Source organism: Mastigoproctus giganteus, chromosome 1 (genome assembly GCF_048544385.1).
Source record: "Mastigoproctus giganteus isolate SK-2022 chromosome 1, ASM4854438v1, whole genome shotgun sequence".
Classification (NCBI taxonomy): Eukaryota; Metazoa; Arthropoda; class Arachnida; order Uropygi; family Thelyphonidae; genus Mastigoproctus; species Mastigoproctus giganteus.
This window is the reverse complement of record NC_143575.1, coordinates 64,003,056-64,020,298: the sequence shown is the minus strand read 5'-3', so window position 1 is coordinate 64,020,298 and position 17,243 is coordinate 64,003,056. Positions and strand designations below refer to the sequence as shown.

At 37.9% G+C, this 17,243-nt stretch overlaps 1 protein-coding gene across 4 annotated transcripts in view; it reads right to left on the bottom strand.

Moving 5' to 3' along the window:
* Vps13 (vacuolar protein sorting 13C) overlaps window positions 1–17,243 on the bottom strand; it is a 1,645,987-nt gene that overhangs the window by 1,224,850 nt on the left and 403,894 nt on the right. For all 4 annotated transcript variants that reach the window (XM_090373229.1, XM_090373247.1, XM_090373239.1 and 1 more), the window contains exon 19: window positions 12,254–12,362. In XM_090373229.1, the coding sequence (XP_090229355.1) occupies window positions 12,254–12,362 (109 nt within the window). The remainder of the gene's footprint in view (window positions 1–12,253; window positions 12,363–17,243) is intronic.

Sequence of the window (17,243 nt, the reverse complement as noted above, 5' to 3'; positions counted from 1 at the left end):
GTGTGCCCTGAACTGATCAAGCACCAATAGGACAGGTTTGCGTAAGAGCCCACCTGGTCTCCTGATTCAAACTTTCTCAAACCAGATCTTCATCCCATCCTGATCCATCCAACCCTTGTCATGAACGGGGACAATCACTCCTCGAGGAATGTCTTCTTTTGGCATTATTTTGCGTTTGAAAATCAGCATAGGAGGCAGCTTGGTTCTGTCGGCACAACAAGTTAGAACAACTGTATAATAACTCTTTTCATGTCCACTTGTCTTCACAGTTACAGTTTTCACCCCCTTCTTATCAACAGCTCTGTTACTTGGGACATCAAATTGAAGGGAGACTTCGTCCATATTTGCAATCGGTCCCAACTCAATCTGATGTCTTCCAACATTGAATGACAAAATGATGAAATTCAAGGACCTTCTTCTCATAGCTTTCAGGCATCTTTTGGGCAAGTCTGGTGCATGTACGCATGCTTAGTCCATTCCGTTTCATGAACCTGAAGCACCAATTGTGTCCTCCTTTGAAATCAGTAACTTCTTTTCATCAGCAATTCTTCTTGCCTCATGCTGAACCATCTTTGTGGACACAGGAATTCCAATTGCCCTTTGCTCTTCAATCCACATCTTCAATTCCCTCTCTAAATCAGGCCATTTTGCTGACTTGCCTCTCATGGCCTTCTGCCATGGCGTTTTCAATAGGGTTTCTTCTTCCCGTAGCCAGTCTCGGATTGTTTTCTCAGTTGGAGGAGAATGAAACTTACGTTTAGCAGCACAATTTCCATTCACTCTTGCAAACTGGATCACTTTTAACTTGAATTCAGCACTGTAAGAAAATCTTTTCTGAGCCATTTCTAGGCAGAACGTGGCAAAACGTAACCTAATATATTGGTAACAAGTGCGAAACAATGAGTGTAAAGACAACAAGCGCGAAAAAGTGGGAAATGCAAGTAAAAAAATCTACAACCACTCTACATAAGACGCACCCAGTTTTTAAACCCAAATTTTTCGAAAAGAGGTGCGTCTTATACATGGGGAAATACAGTATATGATATTTCATGCTTAGCTTCTTTATTTTTTCCCAGACTATTCGGGTATCAGTACAGAACACCCCGACTTATGTAATACTCGACTTAACGTAAGTTTTGGCCAGCCAGTGGAAACATATTTTGCATCACGTAGGAAGAAATGGAGATATAGTGAAAATATCGTAATGTGAACACAATAACACATTTTTTTTTTTTTTTTTTGGTATTTAGTTCCAAGTCCTTGGAAGTTGAAAATTTTGCTATATTACTAGGCTATTTATCTCTATATACAGTCATATTTATAATGGAAATTGCACTACTCTTTCATCGCTTTATCACATGTTCCCGTTATAAGAATCAATTTTGAACGCCTTTGTGATATTTTTCTAAAGTACATTTCTGGACGTCAAGACCGTAAAACAATAAAAATAATTTGCACTTTATGGTTTTTGGGCTTTTCTGTTAGTGCATCTAATTATAAACTGGTAGTAAACTCGATCTTATTGCATTTGCGATAATACCAATAACTGCAATTTTAAGCTATTATGGTGAAATGTGTTCCCCTTCACTGAAATCATCAATCATGTAAAAAACAAATTTTCATAAACTTTTCTTTATTTCTATTTACGTATTACAATGATGAAGGGAAAGTGACCAACGAAAAGTGCAAGTGGTGGTAAGGCCAGAAAACGAAACAAAATTAATTTAGAAATGAAGATGAAAATGATTAAGAAGTATGAAGCAGGACAAAGCTTGTCATCTACTGCAAGGGAATTAGGTCTCACTGCTTCAACAGTGAATAGTATTTTAAAGGACAGTGCACGTATAAAAGAACATGTCAAAGGATCAATGCACTTAAGATCAACAGTGATCACAAAACAGCATTCAGGTGCTATATATCGAAGATGGAACAGCTGTTAATAATATAGATGGAAAATCAGATTCAGAAGCAAGTGCCCAAGTCTAATGACCATTCAAGCAAAAGCAACAAGTATTTATAAAGATATTAGGGATAAGTACAGTGAACCCCAACCGAAGTTTGTGGCAAGCAACGTGGTGGTATAATAGGTTCAAGCATTGCGCTGGTTTCCACAACATTAAAGTGTGGCAAAGTCACCAGTGCCGATTCTGCAGCTACAGAGAAATTTTGTGATGTGTCTTTGAAAAAAATTATTGATGAAGGCGGCTATTAACAGATCAAAATTTTAATGTTGATGAGACTGCTCCGTATTGGAAAAAAATGCCAGATCAAACAAACGTTGCCAGAGAGGAAAATACTATGCCATGTTGTAAGCATCAAAAGATCGTACCACGTTCTTGGGCCTAATGCAGTGGGAGATTTCAGATTAAAACCACTCCTTGTGTACCATTCTGGAATTCCTAAGGCATTTAAGGGCATCAATATAGCTACCCTATCTGTGAATTTCCGATCGAACCAGAGAGCATGGATAACAATATCTCTCTTTGAGCACTGGTTTAAATGCTGCTTCATTCATGAGGTTGAAAAATATTGTAATGACAACGACGTTCCTTTCAAGATTTTGCTTCTATTAGATAATGCTCTTGGACATCCTATGCATCTAGATGATTTCAATTTGAATGTGAGAGTCATATTTCTACCACCAAACACGACTTCACTCATCCGACCTATGGATCAGGGTGTTATTTCAAATTTAAAAGCATACTATTTACGCAAAACATTTGCTCAGGCATTGTCTACAGTGGACAATGAGAAATATTATGTGAAGAGACTTTTGGAAATCTTACAATATTTACCATGCCATCTTAAACATTAATAAGGCCTGGGCAGAAATTACTAAAAGTTGTTTTAATGATGCATGGAAGAAAATATGCCCATGGTACGTAAAAGGCTTCGAAGGATTCGAAAAAGACGAATCATATGAAGAGGTTACAGATAAGATTGCAAAGGTTGCAGAGCTACTTCAGTTGGAGGTTGTTGCCAAAGACGTGGAGGAGTTAATAGAGGAAGAAGAGAAGTAATTATCTAACGAAGAACTTACTGACTTACAGGCAGCAATATAGTGAAAGAAAAAAAATGCTGATGTAACTCAAGATGAACCAAATGAGGAGCCGAGATGCTTCATCACCAGAGAGATGGCAATGGCAATTCGTGAAATTGCATCGGCAATGGTAAGGTTTGAAAAGATGGATCCTGACACCGAACGATTCTTAAACGTGAACAGAGGGGTGAATGTTATTCTTGCTACAAATAAATCTACGAGGAAAAGAAAAAAAAACACCGTCCAGTCAATCATTTATTAATGTTCTTTCATAAGTTCGAGCGGTTGACCCCTTCTAAATCTCCACAGTCCCCAACCTCCACATCCGTGTACTTATCAACTGAAGATGTCGATTCTGGCAATGACACTCAAGAAGTAAAACTGACTGACATTATGCCTGTTTCCTCTCTTTTTTTCTAATTTTATAATTTTGAAATTTTCTTTAATTGCACATTTTTTTAATATTTTCTGCGCATGAGATTTAAAAATTGAATAAATAATTCTATTTACATGTTCATCGAACATTTATTTTTTGATTCAATCAATTCAGCGAGCACAGTTGCGAGTGTTGCTCAAGCATGGGGGAAATTCCGACTTACGTAGCATTCCATGGAACGCAACCCTTACATAAGTCAGGGAGTTCCTGTATCTTTGTTTACTGAGGAGGCAAATTTTTTTCCATGAGTCTTTTTTGGCCTTTCGTCGGATGTAACAAGCTTTAGCTCTCAGTCTCTTGAAGTTAATAAGGTTGGCAGTGGTTGTTGAAGTGGGGTTTATTGGCGCAAGGGCTGCTATGGCAAAAATGCGCCTATAACTTAAGATTGTTGGTCAATATATGAAAGGAATTGTTCTAGAAGTGACTGTATACGTTTATCATTTTTAGATATTTAAACAGCTCTGATAGATTGGCATCATCTCCAAGTATATGAGCTAATTGCAAGGGTTTTTGTGAGTTGATTAAAGATCTGAAACATTCAATTCTAGCTGAACCATAGTGTGCACATTCAATAATAATATGTTTCACTGTAAGGATGGAACTACAATGCGAGCAGAGAGGAGGCTCTTCTCCTAGCAGTAAAAAAAGGTGCGTTAGGTGCATATGACCAATTCGTGCTCTTGCAAGCACGACCTCTTTGTGCCTGGTTAATTGGGAACTAGATCTCCATAGCTGTGGGTTTTGTTTTATTTCAAGAAGTTTGTTTGATATCTGATTATGCCACTTTTCAGACCACATCTCTGTACATATCCTCCGTATGATTGGCTTGTAATCAGAAAAAGGAACTGGGATGGGATCAAAGCAAGCAGGGTGTTTTGCTGCTTCGTCTGCACGCTCGTTTCCGGTAATTCCGACGTGGCTGGGTATCCAGCAGAACGTGACAGTCAGTTTATTTTTATTAAGGTGATATAACTGTGATCTGATTTGTGTGAGAAGTGGATGGGAATTTTGTGGTTTTTCCTGTAGGGCATTCATTGCACTTAAAGAGTCTGTGTATATTATGACCTGGATATTTAAAAGATCATTAAGGAGATTTAGAGCCATTTTGATTGCATATAATTCGGCAGTAAATACACTGCATTCACATGGTAATTGTACAGAAGCAGTGGATGTAGGACTGATTACTGCAGCTCCCACGGATATATCAGTCTTGGATCCGTCTGTGTATATATGAAGACTGTGAGCATTGGTCAATGCATGGTCCGCATGTAACTGTCTAAGATTGTGATTTGATAGGGAGTGTTTTCCCCACAGTAGAAAATAGTTATCGCAAAGAGGTATATACATTGCCCATGGTGCTTGTAATACATCTGCAGCTTGAGAGATGTTTCCTAGACAGATGTTCCAATTTTTGGTTAGCTCTTGTAGCCGGATACCAGCAGGTTTGTTTTCATTGGGTTTATTTTTATACAAATTTTCCCACTGAGGTTCAAACAGTTATGTCCAGATGGGGTGAGAAGGGAGGCTATGTAGTTTGGCTGCATAGTTAAGGAGCAATACTTTTCTCCTAAGATGTAGTGGTGGTTCATTGGCGTCTATATACAAACTTTGCACTGGGGAGGTCTTAAAGGCTCCTAAAGCAATCCTCAGAGCACTATGCTGGACTGGATTGAGCCGGGCTAGTACTGTCTTACGCGCAGTCATAAACTGGGGCTCCATAATCTAGTCGAGATCTTATTAAAGTACGATATAAGTGTAAGAGTGTGAAGCGATCAGCTCCCCATGTCATAGAAGATATAACTTTGAGAATATTCATCTTTCTCATGCACTGAGTTCTCATTTGCATTATATGTGCTTGAAAGGTAAGTTTAGTGTCCAGTACTAAACCCAAGAACCGGATATTGTTGCTGAGTGGTATTAGTTGGGCTCCTAACCTTAGCTCAGGATCTGGATGAAGCTGTCGCTTTTTAGAAAAGTGAATAGCAGTTGTTTTTGTTCTGGATAGGCGATAGCCATTGTGGGATGCCCATGACTCTATTTTGTTTATTGAGAGTTGCAGGTGGCGTTCAATGGAGCGCATATTTAGTGAATGGCAGGATATCGTAAGGTCGTCTGCGTACAGATAAGTGTCGACATTAAGCAGAATATTATCTGTTGCATTGTTCAGCATAACTGCAAAGAGTGTTGCACTAAGAACTGATCCTTGTGGGACCCCTTCTTCCTGAACAACCTTTTGGGACAGTGTATTGCAATAACGCACCTGAAATGTTCTATTTTGGAGAAAGCTCTGTATGATTAGTGGTAGCTGGCCCCGAAGTCCTATGGCATAGAGATTTTGAAGTATGCCATAACGCCAGGTTGTATCAAAGGCTTTTTCAATGTCCAGGCAGACCATGACGAGATGTTCTCTACGGATAAAAGCATTCCGTATGTTGGATTCTGCCTTGATCATAAGATCTAGAGTTGATCGATTTTTCCTAAAGCCATATTGATTCTTGTCCATTACCGAATAAGATTCTAGAAACCAGACTAATCGAGCATGAATCATTTTTTCCATTATCTTACCAAGGCAACTGCTGAGACATATTGGCCGATAGTTTTGTGGTTCTGATTGATCCTTTCCAGGTTTAGGAAAGGCTAGGACAATTGAGTGGCGCCAAGAAAGAGGGAAGCAACCTTCTGAGAATAGCCGGTTGAAATATGCCAATAGTGAATTCACAGCTTGATTGTTTAGATGTTTAAGCATCATGTAGTATATTCCATCAGGCCCTGGTGCAGTATTCGCTGACCGGTTTAGGGAGCCCTCTAGTTCCAGTAATGTAAAAGGTCTGTTATATGAGAGAGATGCCGTTGTATGAAAGTTCAGTTTATACTTTTCTGCGTTGGCTTTATACTGTTTGAAGGCAGGCTCATATGCCGCCGTGGCTGATATTTGAGAAAAGCATTCTGCCAGGGCATTTGCAATATCCACCTGAAGAGGAAAACTCTTTACCCTTCCAGCTTAGAATAGGCATTAGTTCTGGGAGATATTTTCCATTTAGTTTCTTTATTTTATTCCATATTTTGCTACTTTCAGTATTTTTAGTGATGGTAGAAGCAAACCGGATCCAAAAGTCTTTTTTTGCTTTTGCACGTAACGTGCCTTGGCTTTGAGTTTCTTAAAATTAATTAGGTTCTCGGTTGTTGGATGCTTGCGAAAAAGATTCCATGCCTTATTCCGTTCTTTTTTAGCATCTCGACAATCACGATTCCACCAAATATTGGCATATCTATGTGGACCGATTATGACTTTGGGTATGGCACTGGTTGCAGCTGTTATTATCTGTGTAGTAATATGGTCGGTAACATCATCAATAGGCTGGTTTATAATAACTTGATCATCAAAGGAAATTGCATTGGTGAACTTGTTCCAATCTGCTTTGGAGAATTTCCATTTTATGGGACTGATTATATGTGAGGTTCTGTTTGTTCGCAATTTGCAAATAATCGGGTAATGGTCGCTGTTCAGTGGGTTATTTGAGACTGACCACTGAATGATTGGGAACAATTTTGGGGAACATATTGATAAGTCTATGGCAGTAGATACTCCGGTTGGAAAGTGAATATAGGTGTCAGCACCAGTGTTTAATAATGTGAGATTCTGGTTATCAATAATTGTTTCAATGAGTTTTCCTCTTTTGTTTATCTGGGGAGATCCCCACATAGTGTGGTACCCATTGAAATCTCCTAGCAGAATAAAAGGCGATGGAAACTGCCTTAAGTTCCTCCAGCTCTTTCACATTGAATTCTTGGTTTGGGGAAAGGTACAGTGAGACTACTGTTAACATAACACTCAGATCAATTCGTACTGCTACAGCCTCTAATGTGGTCTGCAGCGGGATCTGTTTTGTAGGAACCTTGTTGTCGACAATTATGGCTACGCCTCCTCTTGTTGAATTAGTATTGTTTCTGTCCTGTTGATAGATACTATAGTTTTTGATCACTGGATTCACTTGTGGGTTTAGATTGGCTTCTTGCAGGCATAGGATAACTGGACTATGTTGTTTGATTAGTTCATAAATATCTAAAATATTGCTTCGTAGACCTCTACAGTTCCATTGTATAATGTTGTGCATTATTTAATTTTAGAAATTGTGTATGGTTCTGTCTGTTTTTTATGTCCTGCCTGTTTGCCTCGATCTAGTTTCATCTTTTCTTTTTTTGGAAAAGTGGGGCGTCCAATTTCCATATCATCTTCTGCATGTAGATCTAGTATTGGTTCATTCTGTAGGGTACCAGAATCAATATCCATATTTGCTGAGCATGGTTGGTTTGAACTGTTTGGGGGTGATGCTTTTGATTTTGCAGTTTTTGTTACGGTATCAGAAGCAGTTGGTGGGACTGTTAGCGGGGTATTGCTAGCAGAAGTTACTTTACATTGTTCTGTAGGTGACTGCTGTGGGGATGATAGCACTGATTAAGCCCAATCAGCAATCGAAATGGATGGTGGTACTGTTACTGCCGTTTGGTTGCTGTTGATTGATATTTTTTGGTTGCTGCAGCATACGTAATTTTTGGCATATCGAGCATAACTTGCTTCCTAGCTTCCTGATAGGTGACCTTTTGTTCGACTTTGTACTTCTGAATCTTTTTGCCTACTCTCCAGAGTTCACAATTTTTTGAATACGCTGGATGCTGGCCTTTGCAATTTGGGCATTTTGGATTTTCTGCAGTGCAGTCAGTTTGTGCATGATCTTTGGAGCCGCAGTTCGGGCATGTAGTGTCCCCTCGACATACTGTTTGCGAGTGTCCAAATTTTTGACACTTAAAACATCTGATTGGGTTGGGAATGTACGGACGTACTCAGCAATTTAGGTATCCGGCTTTCACACATGATGGTAAGGTCGGTGTATCGAACATTAGAATAATGTTTCTAGTTGGAACAAGTTCACCATCCTTTTTAATCATTATTCATTTTGCCTGGACGACTTTTTGCTCTTTTAGTTCTTCGACTATCTCATTTTCAGCGACATTCATCAAGTCCCACTCAGCTATTACTCCTTTGGAACTATTTAGTGTAGCATGAGGGGTGACATGTATAGGAATTCCTCCAAAATTTGATAATTTTAGTAGAGCCTGAGAATGCTGATATTTCGCTGTTTCAATTAGTAGATCTCCGGATCGGAGTCTTTTCACCATTTTCGGTGAACCAGCCACGCTTTCTAAACATTTCTGAATTAGAAATGGTGAAAGGGCACTCGTAGGCTTGGATGAGAGAGAATGGAATATAAGGAATGTTGGGAATTCCTGCTGATTCTCATTTCTACGTTGTCTTTTGGTTTGTGATACATCATGTTCAGTTTCAATCAGGTCATGAGTTGAGTGTTTAGGCTCAAGTGCGGGATAATTGTCAAAATCCATGATTGCTCCTTTTGGCCCCGGAGGATAACTTTTCCCCCATGTTACCGGCCCCGCCACGTGGAGGCAGGAGCGGTGCCACCAGTGACCAAGAGATCAGAGGTTAGTGGTTAGTGTGTTATATAAATTAGTTCAATATACAAGAAGAAAGGTACCTTTCCTTTCTTTTTTGAAGAGCTTGCTTCTTTATTCAGAAGAGCAGAAATGAAATAATTTTGCAAATAAAGACTTAAATTCTCAGTAATCTGCTGATTCTGGAGAAGTCGCTTTGAAGTTCACTTTTAAATTCGCTTTGATCACTCGCTTAGCACTCGGGGCCCGTTGGCAGTGGTGGGATATTTGCGGAAGGTGTTGCATGCTGCATTTTTTTCTCTTTTCGCTTTGTTACAATCACCATTCCACCAGTGATTGGTATGCCGATGGTTTCTTATTTGACACTATGGAATGACGGCTGTTGCAGCTGTTAGTTTCTGCATTGTGATATGATCAGTGGCGGTGTCAATAGCAGAAGGCTCAATGATATCCTCATCAAAAGATAGATGATTGGTAAATTTTGTCCAGTTTGCTTCGGAAAATTTCCATTTCTTTTTGTTTCTGTTTGTTTGGACTGGGTGGTTTGAATGCTACAAATCAGTGAATAGTGGTCACTGTTTAGAGGATTGTCATGCACTGTGCACTCTATAGTTGGGAAGAGGATCGGAGAGAAGACTGAGAGATCTACTGAAGTGGTTGACCAAGTAGGAAAATGGATGTAAATGGGTAAGTCAGTGTTCAATAATGTCAAATTCTCTCGGTAAAGTAGCATTTCAATAAGATCACCACGTCCATCATCTGAGACCACAGAATCACACAATGGATGATGTCCATTAAAATCTCCTAATAGACAGATAGGAGACAATAATTGAGAGAAAAAAGATTTTCTAGATCCTGATTTGGCAAAAGCTATATCAAGACCAGTGTCAATGTGATACCAATTACTATATGGGCAGCAACAGCTTCTAATGGTGTTTGCAATGGAATGTGCCTGGAGAGGACTCGTGATTCCACAAGTTTAGCTACTCCTCCATGGAGGCTGGGCTGTTAGTTTCAGATCGACCTTTACTGAAGATAGTATAGTTTTTGACTTAAATGGAGAATTTTGGTGTTAAAATTGTTTCTTGTAGGCACATGGCAGCAGGATTGTAATGGTGAATTAGTTCATAGATATCATCAATATTGCTGAGAAATCCTCTGCAATTCCATTGTTTGGTTTTGTGAGTGGAAGATGAGTCTATCTGTATTTTGTGAATGGGTTGTTTATATCTGTTGAGATTTGATTTTTCTTTCCTTGAAAATTTGGGCATCCTGAATCATTGCTCTCTTCCATATCATCATCTGCATGTATTTCAAGCAGATCTTCTGAGTTGGTAGTATCATCTGTGTCAATGCTTGATATGTGAGATTGATTCACCTCAACTGGATCTGATTTTTGCAAATTCTCCAATGCTTGACAATGGGGAAGTCTTTGGGATGGAACTGCCAGTGGTAGATTACTACATTGGTTTACTACCTTTGGTGGAGATGGATGCTGGACCGAGAGGACTGATCGAGCCCAGTCTGAGATCGATGTGTCTGGAGGAATGGACACTGCTGTCTCACATGCTACTGATTGGTGATTGTAAGTAGTAGAAACATAAGTGCATTTTGGTGTACTTAATTTTACTTGTTTTCTTGCCTCTTGGTAGGAAACTTTATTTTCAATTTTATATTTTTATATTTTTTTCCACAACTTCCAGGGGTAGCAGTCTTTGGAGTATGCCAGATGGTTGCCCTTGCAATTAGTTCACTGTGGAGTTGGTGCCTTACATTCTGTTCGTGTATGAGCTTTACATCCACATTTTGCATCTCCACAGCATGCTGTCGGGAATGACTAAATTTCTGGCATTCAAAACATCTTAGGGGGTTTGGGATATATGGCAGAAGGTGACAGTTTAAATATCCTGCCTCGACTGAAGATGGTAGGTTTGGAGAACTAAAAGTTAAAATTATACTCCGGGTAGGGACTAAATTGCCATCTTTTCGAATCATGATCCTTTCTGCCTGAGTGACTTTTTGATCTTTAAGTTCCTGGAATATTTCATCTTCAGGAACGTTCAATAAATCCCATTCAGTGATCTCACCCTTTGAAGAATTGAGGGTGGTATGAGGTATGATTTGAACTGGGATTCCACTCAAGGAGGTCAGACGTAATAATAGTTCAGGTTCAGAGTGTCAAGTATTAGTGGTATATATTAATAAATCTCCAGATTGGGGGCATTTCACCATTTTTGGTGAGCCTGCGGCATGTTCAAGGTATCTCTGAATGATGAAGGGAGGGAGCTTACCCACAGGTTGTGTTGACAGAGAATGCTGGAGATTCCTGCCTGCCAATGTCTTTTTTCATTATCTTTGAGAGACAGAGAGAGAGAGAAGTCATGGTCAGTATCATGATTTTCACTTTGTTGAGTGCTCTTTGGCTCTAAACATGGAAATTCATTTGTTTCCATCTCTGCTCCTTTTAGCCCTGAGGGTTGTCTTTTCCCCCAGGTTACTGGCCCCACCATGTGGAAGAAGGAGAGATGCTACCAGTGGCCCCCCTAAGCAAGAGGAAGAAATCCATTGGCATTGAGCTTGCTCAATTCATTCAAAGCCTTAAATATTTCAATCAGATCACCTGACAGGTGCCTATCCTCCAGATGTTGCAACTTACAGAATTGAAGCCTTTCTTGGTAAGACCACCCATTTGTTCTCCTCACCAATCTTGTTGCCCTTCTCTGTACTCATTCCAGCAACTCCACATCCTTCCTAAAATGAGGTCTCCAGACCTGTATGTAGTACTCAGAATGAAGCCTAACCACTTCCTTGTACAATAGAATAATCACCTCCTCATCCCCTAGCAAAGCTCCTGTATAATATTCTCACACTAAATAGCTATAAATTTTTGTTCTGTGGTTCCTGTATGTCAAATTTAAGTTTTCAGAGGCATAATGATATAAATGAACAACTAATTTTATAATCTATCTTATGAATTATCCCTACTATAATAACAGTATGAAAAATTTCCCTATTTAATTAGCCTTCTAAACTTTTCAGAAAAAACATTTATTTCTCCAATATTATTTACAAGCTGATAATAACTATTAAAAGCAAGAATATATCTCAAGCAGGAAAAAATCCATTCAGATTTTTATATCAAATTCTAAATATTAATGTTTTTGTTTGCATTATAAATGTGTGTGTGGGGGGGGGGGGATGAACTGATGACAGCACTTCTTCTCAGCATTATTTTTTGCTAATGGTTTCAATTGTTAATTCAACAAAAACAGTAAAAGAATATATAGAGATAAAGAATAATTTCTTACTTCTGTACTGCCAGCTTTCACTAAGCTTTTAACAGTAGGCTGATTAGGATCCCTTTCCATTGATCCAATGATAAAATTTCCCAATTTCACAACTAAGAGATGAGCATTGCTGAAAACAAATGGAAAAAAAATAAAATAAAAAGGAATTAAAATGGCACTTTATATAGCAAAAAGAATTCAATGAGCAAAATCTTTCTCTCACTCCCACTCTTTCTTTTTAAACTTCTTAAAAAAAATTAAAAACAGTAAACACAAAGTGTCACAAAACAAAGCCAGAAATTTCACAATACAAACAAAACAATAATAACAATGTATTTCTGTCAAATTTAGAAAAAAAAAAAAAAAAACCTGAAATGAAATAATCTTAAATAAATACAAGCAGATATACAAGCAGATGTTAACTGCATTACTGTGATTAACATCTGCTTGTATTTACAGGCAGATAGCTTTAGTGGCAACAGAGCAATCAAAGGGAATGTTCTGTTCACACTAAAAATTGATTAAGTTGGTCTTATTTCTACCTTAGACAAATACCGTTATCCATGGTTTTACTTAAGTTACTAATATATTTTTAATTCGCATAGCATCACCCAACTGGCGAATCCATTATGCATTATAAGTCAGAGCAATTGCCACGACAACTGTTTCAAAACTTATTCGCTTTTCATCAGCCAATGGGTGACCTCTACTTGGTAAATCAATGTCAATGTAATTGACAGGAAATCTGACTGAGGTGTTTAAAGCTTTGAATGGATTAAGTAAACCCAATATTTAATCTACTTGAACAGCCAAGTCTTTTTCTTTTTTTTTTGAAGAAAAATTTATATTGAACACAACTGTTATGTGTTCATTCCTCCAATAACTGAGTTGCACTAACTCTATGTAATATTATTATATAGAGCAGGGGTGGCCAACAAGTCGATCGCAGCTTTAATTTTGGTCAATCACAACGAATTTTAAATATATAAAAAAACAGATTAGTCAAAATCTAAATATTATTATTATTATTATGTGCCCCACTATATATGCTTATTACAAATCCGTTGAACCACATGACTACTCTTGTTGCTGAGCAGCCCTAGGCTTGTCTAGTGAAAATGCACGCAGTTACGTTGTGGAAAGCATAGTGTATGTGTCAAATTCTTATTTAGCTTACTTAATATTAATAACTGGACAAACTTATAACCTTTGATTTAAAATTAGTACTACGAAAAAGAGCAAATGTATCATTTTCATCAAGAGTGGGAAGTAAAATACTTTTTTTGTAATAATAAAAGAAAACTGTTGTTTGATTTGCAATGCTTCCGTGGCTATACCCATAAAAGGAAATTTAGAAAGGCACTTACTTCAACACACTGATAAGTAGTATTTCTACATATAAATATCAATTTTTGGCAACAGCTAAGGATCTCAAAGAAGAAAAAAACCAATCATTTTGCAAATATGCAAGGTCATTTGCAAAAATATCCTGTCTTTGAATTTAATAGTAAGAAATATGTTTCTGAAATTGAGAAAGTTGTGGATGATTTTGAAACCAGATTCAGTGATTTTAAAACAATTGAAGACATTGTTCAATATATTTCTTATCCGTTTAATGTTGACTTTTATAGGAAACAAATTGCAAAAAAAAAAAAAAAAAAAAAAAAAACGCTGAGATTTTTCAGATGGAGAAAATATTACTTGAAAATGAAATTATTACATTGCGAAATGATATCTACCTAAAAGCCAGATCATCAGAAAAAGACTTTTGGAAATATGTTTGCCAAGAGAAGTACAGAAATGTAAAAAAATTCAGCGAATCTTTAAATTGCTGTTTTGGTTCCACATATCTATGTGAATCGGCCTTTTCGTATTTGAAACAAAAGACGAAGAATCTCTGTTCTCATACGGAAAATTCTTTACGGTTGGCTTTATCACAAGTATATCAGATTTTGAAAGCTTGGCATATGACACAAAGACACGAACTTCACACAAATTAAAATTTTAAATATGTATGAATTTAAAATAAGATTTCTGAATTGTATTTAATTTTAAAATTTATAAACAATATTTTTCAATGTGTTGAATACCTTTTTTCATCATGTGCAATGAAATTCTTGAGAAGGTAGATCGTGGCACATTTTGAAGAAAGAAAAAAAATAAATCTCATCAAAAATTAAGTTGGCCGCGCCTGATATAGAGGATGGTGGGGATATTTAATACAAAATTAAATAAATAGAAGTACAGTCAGTCCTGGTATAGCATGATAGATGTGTTCCTAGAAACCATCATGCAATGTAAAATCATGCAATATAAACAACAGGCCCTATGGGAAAAATAGGGTTAGGTGCCGACTACCCAAGATTGAACACACATTTGTAACCAAAACATTACCAAACACAATAAATAATTGTAATAAAATACTTACGTATTTTATTACAACTATTACGTAATAAAATATTGCTAATGCTTTTGCTTCTATCATAAGCAAATTTGTTCTCTTTCAATTCTTTGTGTCTTGATCTAATTGATTTAAATTGCACTTTGAGTTGTTCCTGCTTTGAGAGTTTACATTTTCTCTGCATTCTTTCTAATTCTCGGCGTTGCCTCATTTAGGCTTATAGCACATGCAATATCACATGGTCTTTCTTTTCGCTCAAAGCGTTTCACAATTTCATATTTTTTTTCTCTATGGACTGGCCATAATCCTTACCAGAGAAACCTCGGTGGGCTGGAGGCCGGTGTGATTTGGCCATAGACCATAGTATGAGGCCATTACAAATTTTCCCGGGTAATAATTTTTGACCCAGTCCGCCTCTGTTTATCGATATTGCTTTTCTTTTTCTCTCTGAATCTGTACTGTCTTCACCAAGATGCTTCCTTTTCACACCTTTTAAGTATTTTACTCATTTTTAGGGAATAAAGCACAATTACAAAATGAGGAGGCATGCTTGATACACATAAACAAAGCGGTGTGCAAGTAGCAACTGAATAAACAACACCATAAAGGCAGAGATACACTATTAACACCTCATTTTACTAAAGCACATTTTTGGAGGTTACTACCATAAAACAATAAAAACAATTTCCAGTTGCATTTCTGCTAGTGGAATCTGTTATAAACTGGTACTAAACTCGATCTAATTGCATTTGCGATAATACCGATAGCTGGAATTGTAGAGGCTGACAGTCTGTGTAAATTCAAAGGTCAGCTGGATAATTGCTTAAGGGAGGAGGGAAATTATCTGTTTGTTATGTTTGTTATTTGGTTTTTAGAAGCATTAGCAACTAAGGCTATATTGGTCCGGGATATGCGGTGGTCATTCCCTGACCTTTCCGCATCCTCCGTATTTGATGGTGACAGGCTTGAACCCCACTCTAATCAAGAAGCGTGTGCTACGCACTGCTGTTCCTTCCCACCTGGTTACAGAGGCGCCAAGGGAAATTAGCATTAGCATTAATAGAGGCACAAGATGCAAGAAAGTAAGCTTATGTAGAATCAGCCAAACAAAAAAAAAACCCTCCCATTTCACCCCCTCCATTCATTCAAATGACTGTCCAGCTCAGCCTTAAATTTATTTAGGCTATCAACTTCCACAACAAAAGATGGAACTCTGTTCCACCAATCTACCACCTGCTGGCTAAAGACAAATTTCCACAAATCTATTCTACAACTGTCTTTCCTAAATTTGAATCTATGCTCCCTCAGGTGAGTAATCTGAGCAAGAGGAAGAATCCCATCAGCATTCAGCTTCCTCAACTGACTCAAGACCTTATACACCTCAATAAGATAACCTCGCAGGTACCTACTCTCCAGGCACTGAAATTTGCAGAACTTAAGCCTTTCTTGCTAAGAGCATCCCTTTTTTCCCCTCACCAATCTTGTTGCCCTTCTTTGTACTCGTTCTAGCAACTCTACATCCTTTCTAAAATGAGGCCTCCAGACCTGTACATAGTACTCCAGGTGTGGCCTGACCATTGCCTTGTACAGTGGGATAATCACCTCCCTGTCTCTGCTAACAAAATTCCCATATATCACTGACAAAACACCATGACTGACCTGGAAGCTTGTCTGCACTGTGTAGCGAATTTTATATTTGACTGCACAATTACCCCTAGGTCTTTTTCACTTTCCACTTCCCTGAGTGTAGTACCACGTAGTTGGTATGATTCTCTTGGGTTATTGGTATAAATATACAATACTTTGCATTTGTCAATGTTACACTTCAGTTGCCACTTCTCAGCCCATTTGCCCAACTTATCTAGATCCAGTTGGAGTAGCATACTGTCTTTACTGTCATTAACAACCCTTCCAATCTTTGTGTAATCTGCGAACTTGGACATTAATCCTAATATACCTTCATCAATATCATTGATGAATACACAAAACAACAATGAGCACAGCACTGCAACCTGAGGAACTCCACTAATAACTTTTGTCCACGAAGAGCAGTGTCCATTGATTACCACTCTCTGTAGGCTCCCACTCAACCTCACTTTATCCATTGTAGCAACTTACCCTTAATGCCATACCCCTCCAATTTGTACAGCTGTCTTCCATGTGCAAAAGTATCAAAAGCTTTTCTGAAATCCAAGTATATGATATCAAAATTATTTTTGGGATTCAGTTCCTTTGTGACCACATCATAGTATTCAATCTAATTGGTCAGACAAGCCCTTCCTTCAACAAACCCATGCTGTGTCTTAACTATTACTGCAGTCTTGTCTAGATGATCCTGCAATGCTTCTTTAACCAGTGACTCCAATATTTTCTGCAGAACACAAGTTAAACTAACAGTGCTATAGTTACTTGTGTCACCTTTTGAACCCCTTTGTGAATTGGTGATACATTTGCACACCTCTAGTTCATGGAGACCTCCCCTGAGTCCAAGGAAGCTCTCATAATTATGGCTAAGAGATTGCTTACTTCCTTTGCTGCCTCCATTAATATAATTGGACAGATCCCATCCACCCCAGGTGTCTTGATTATGTTTAACTTCAACAATTTCTC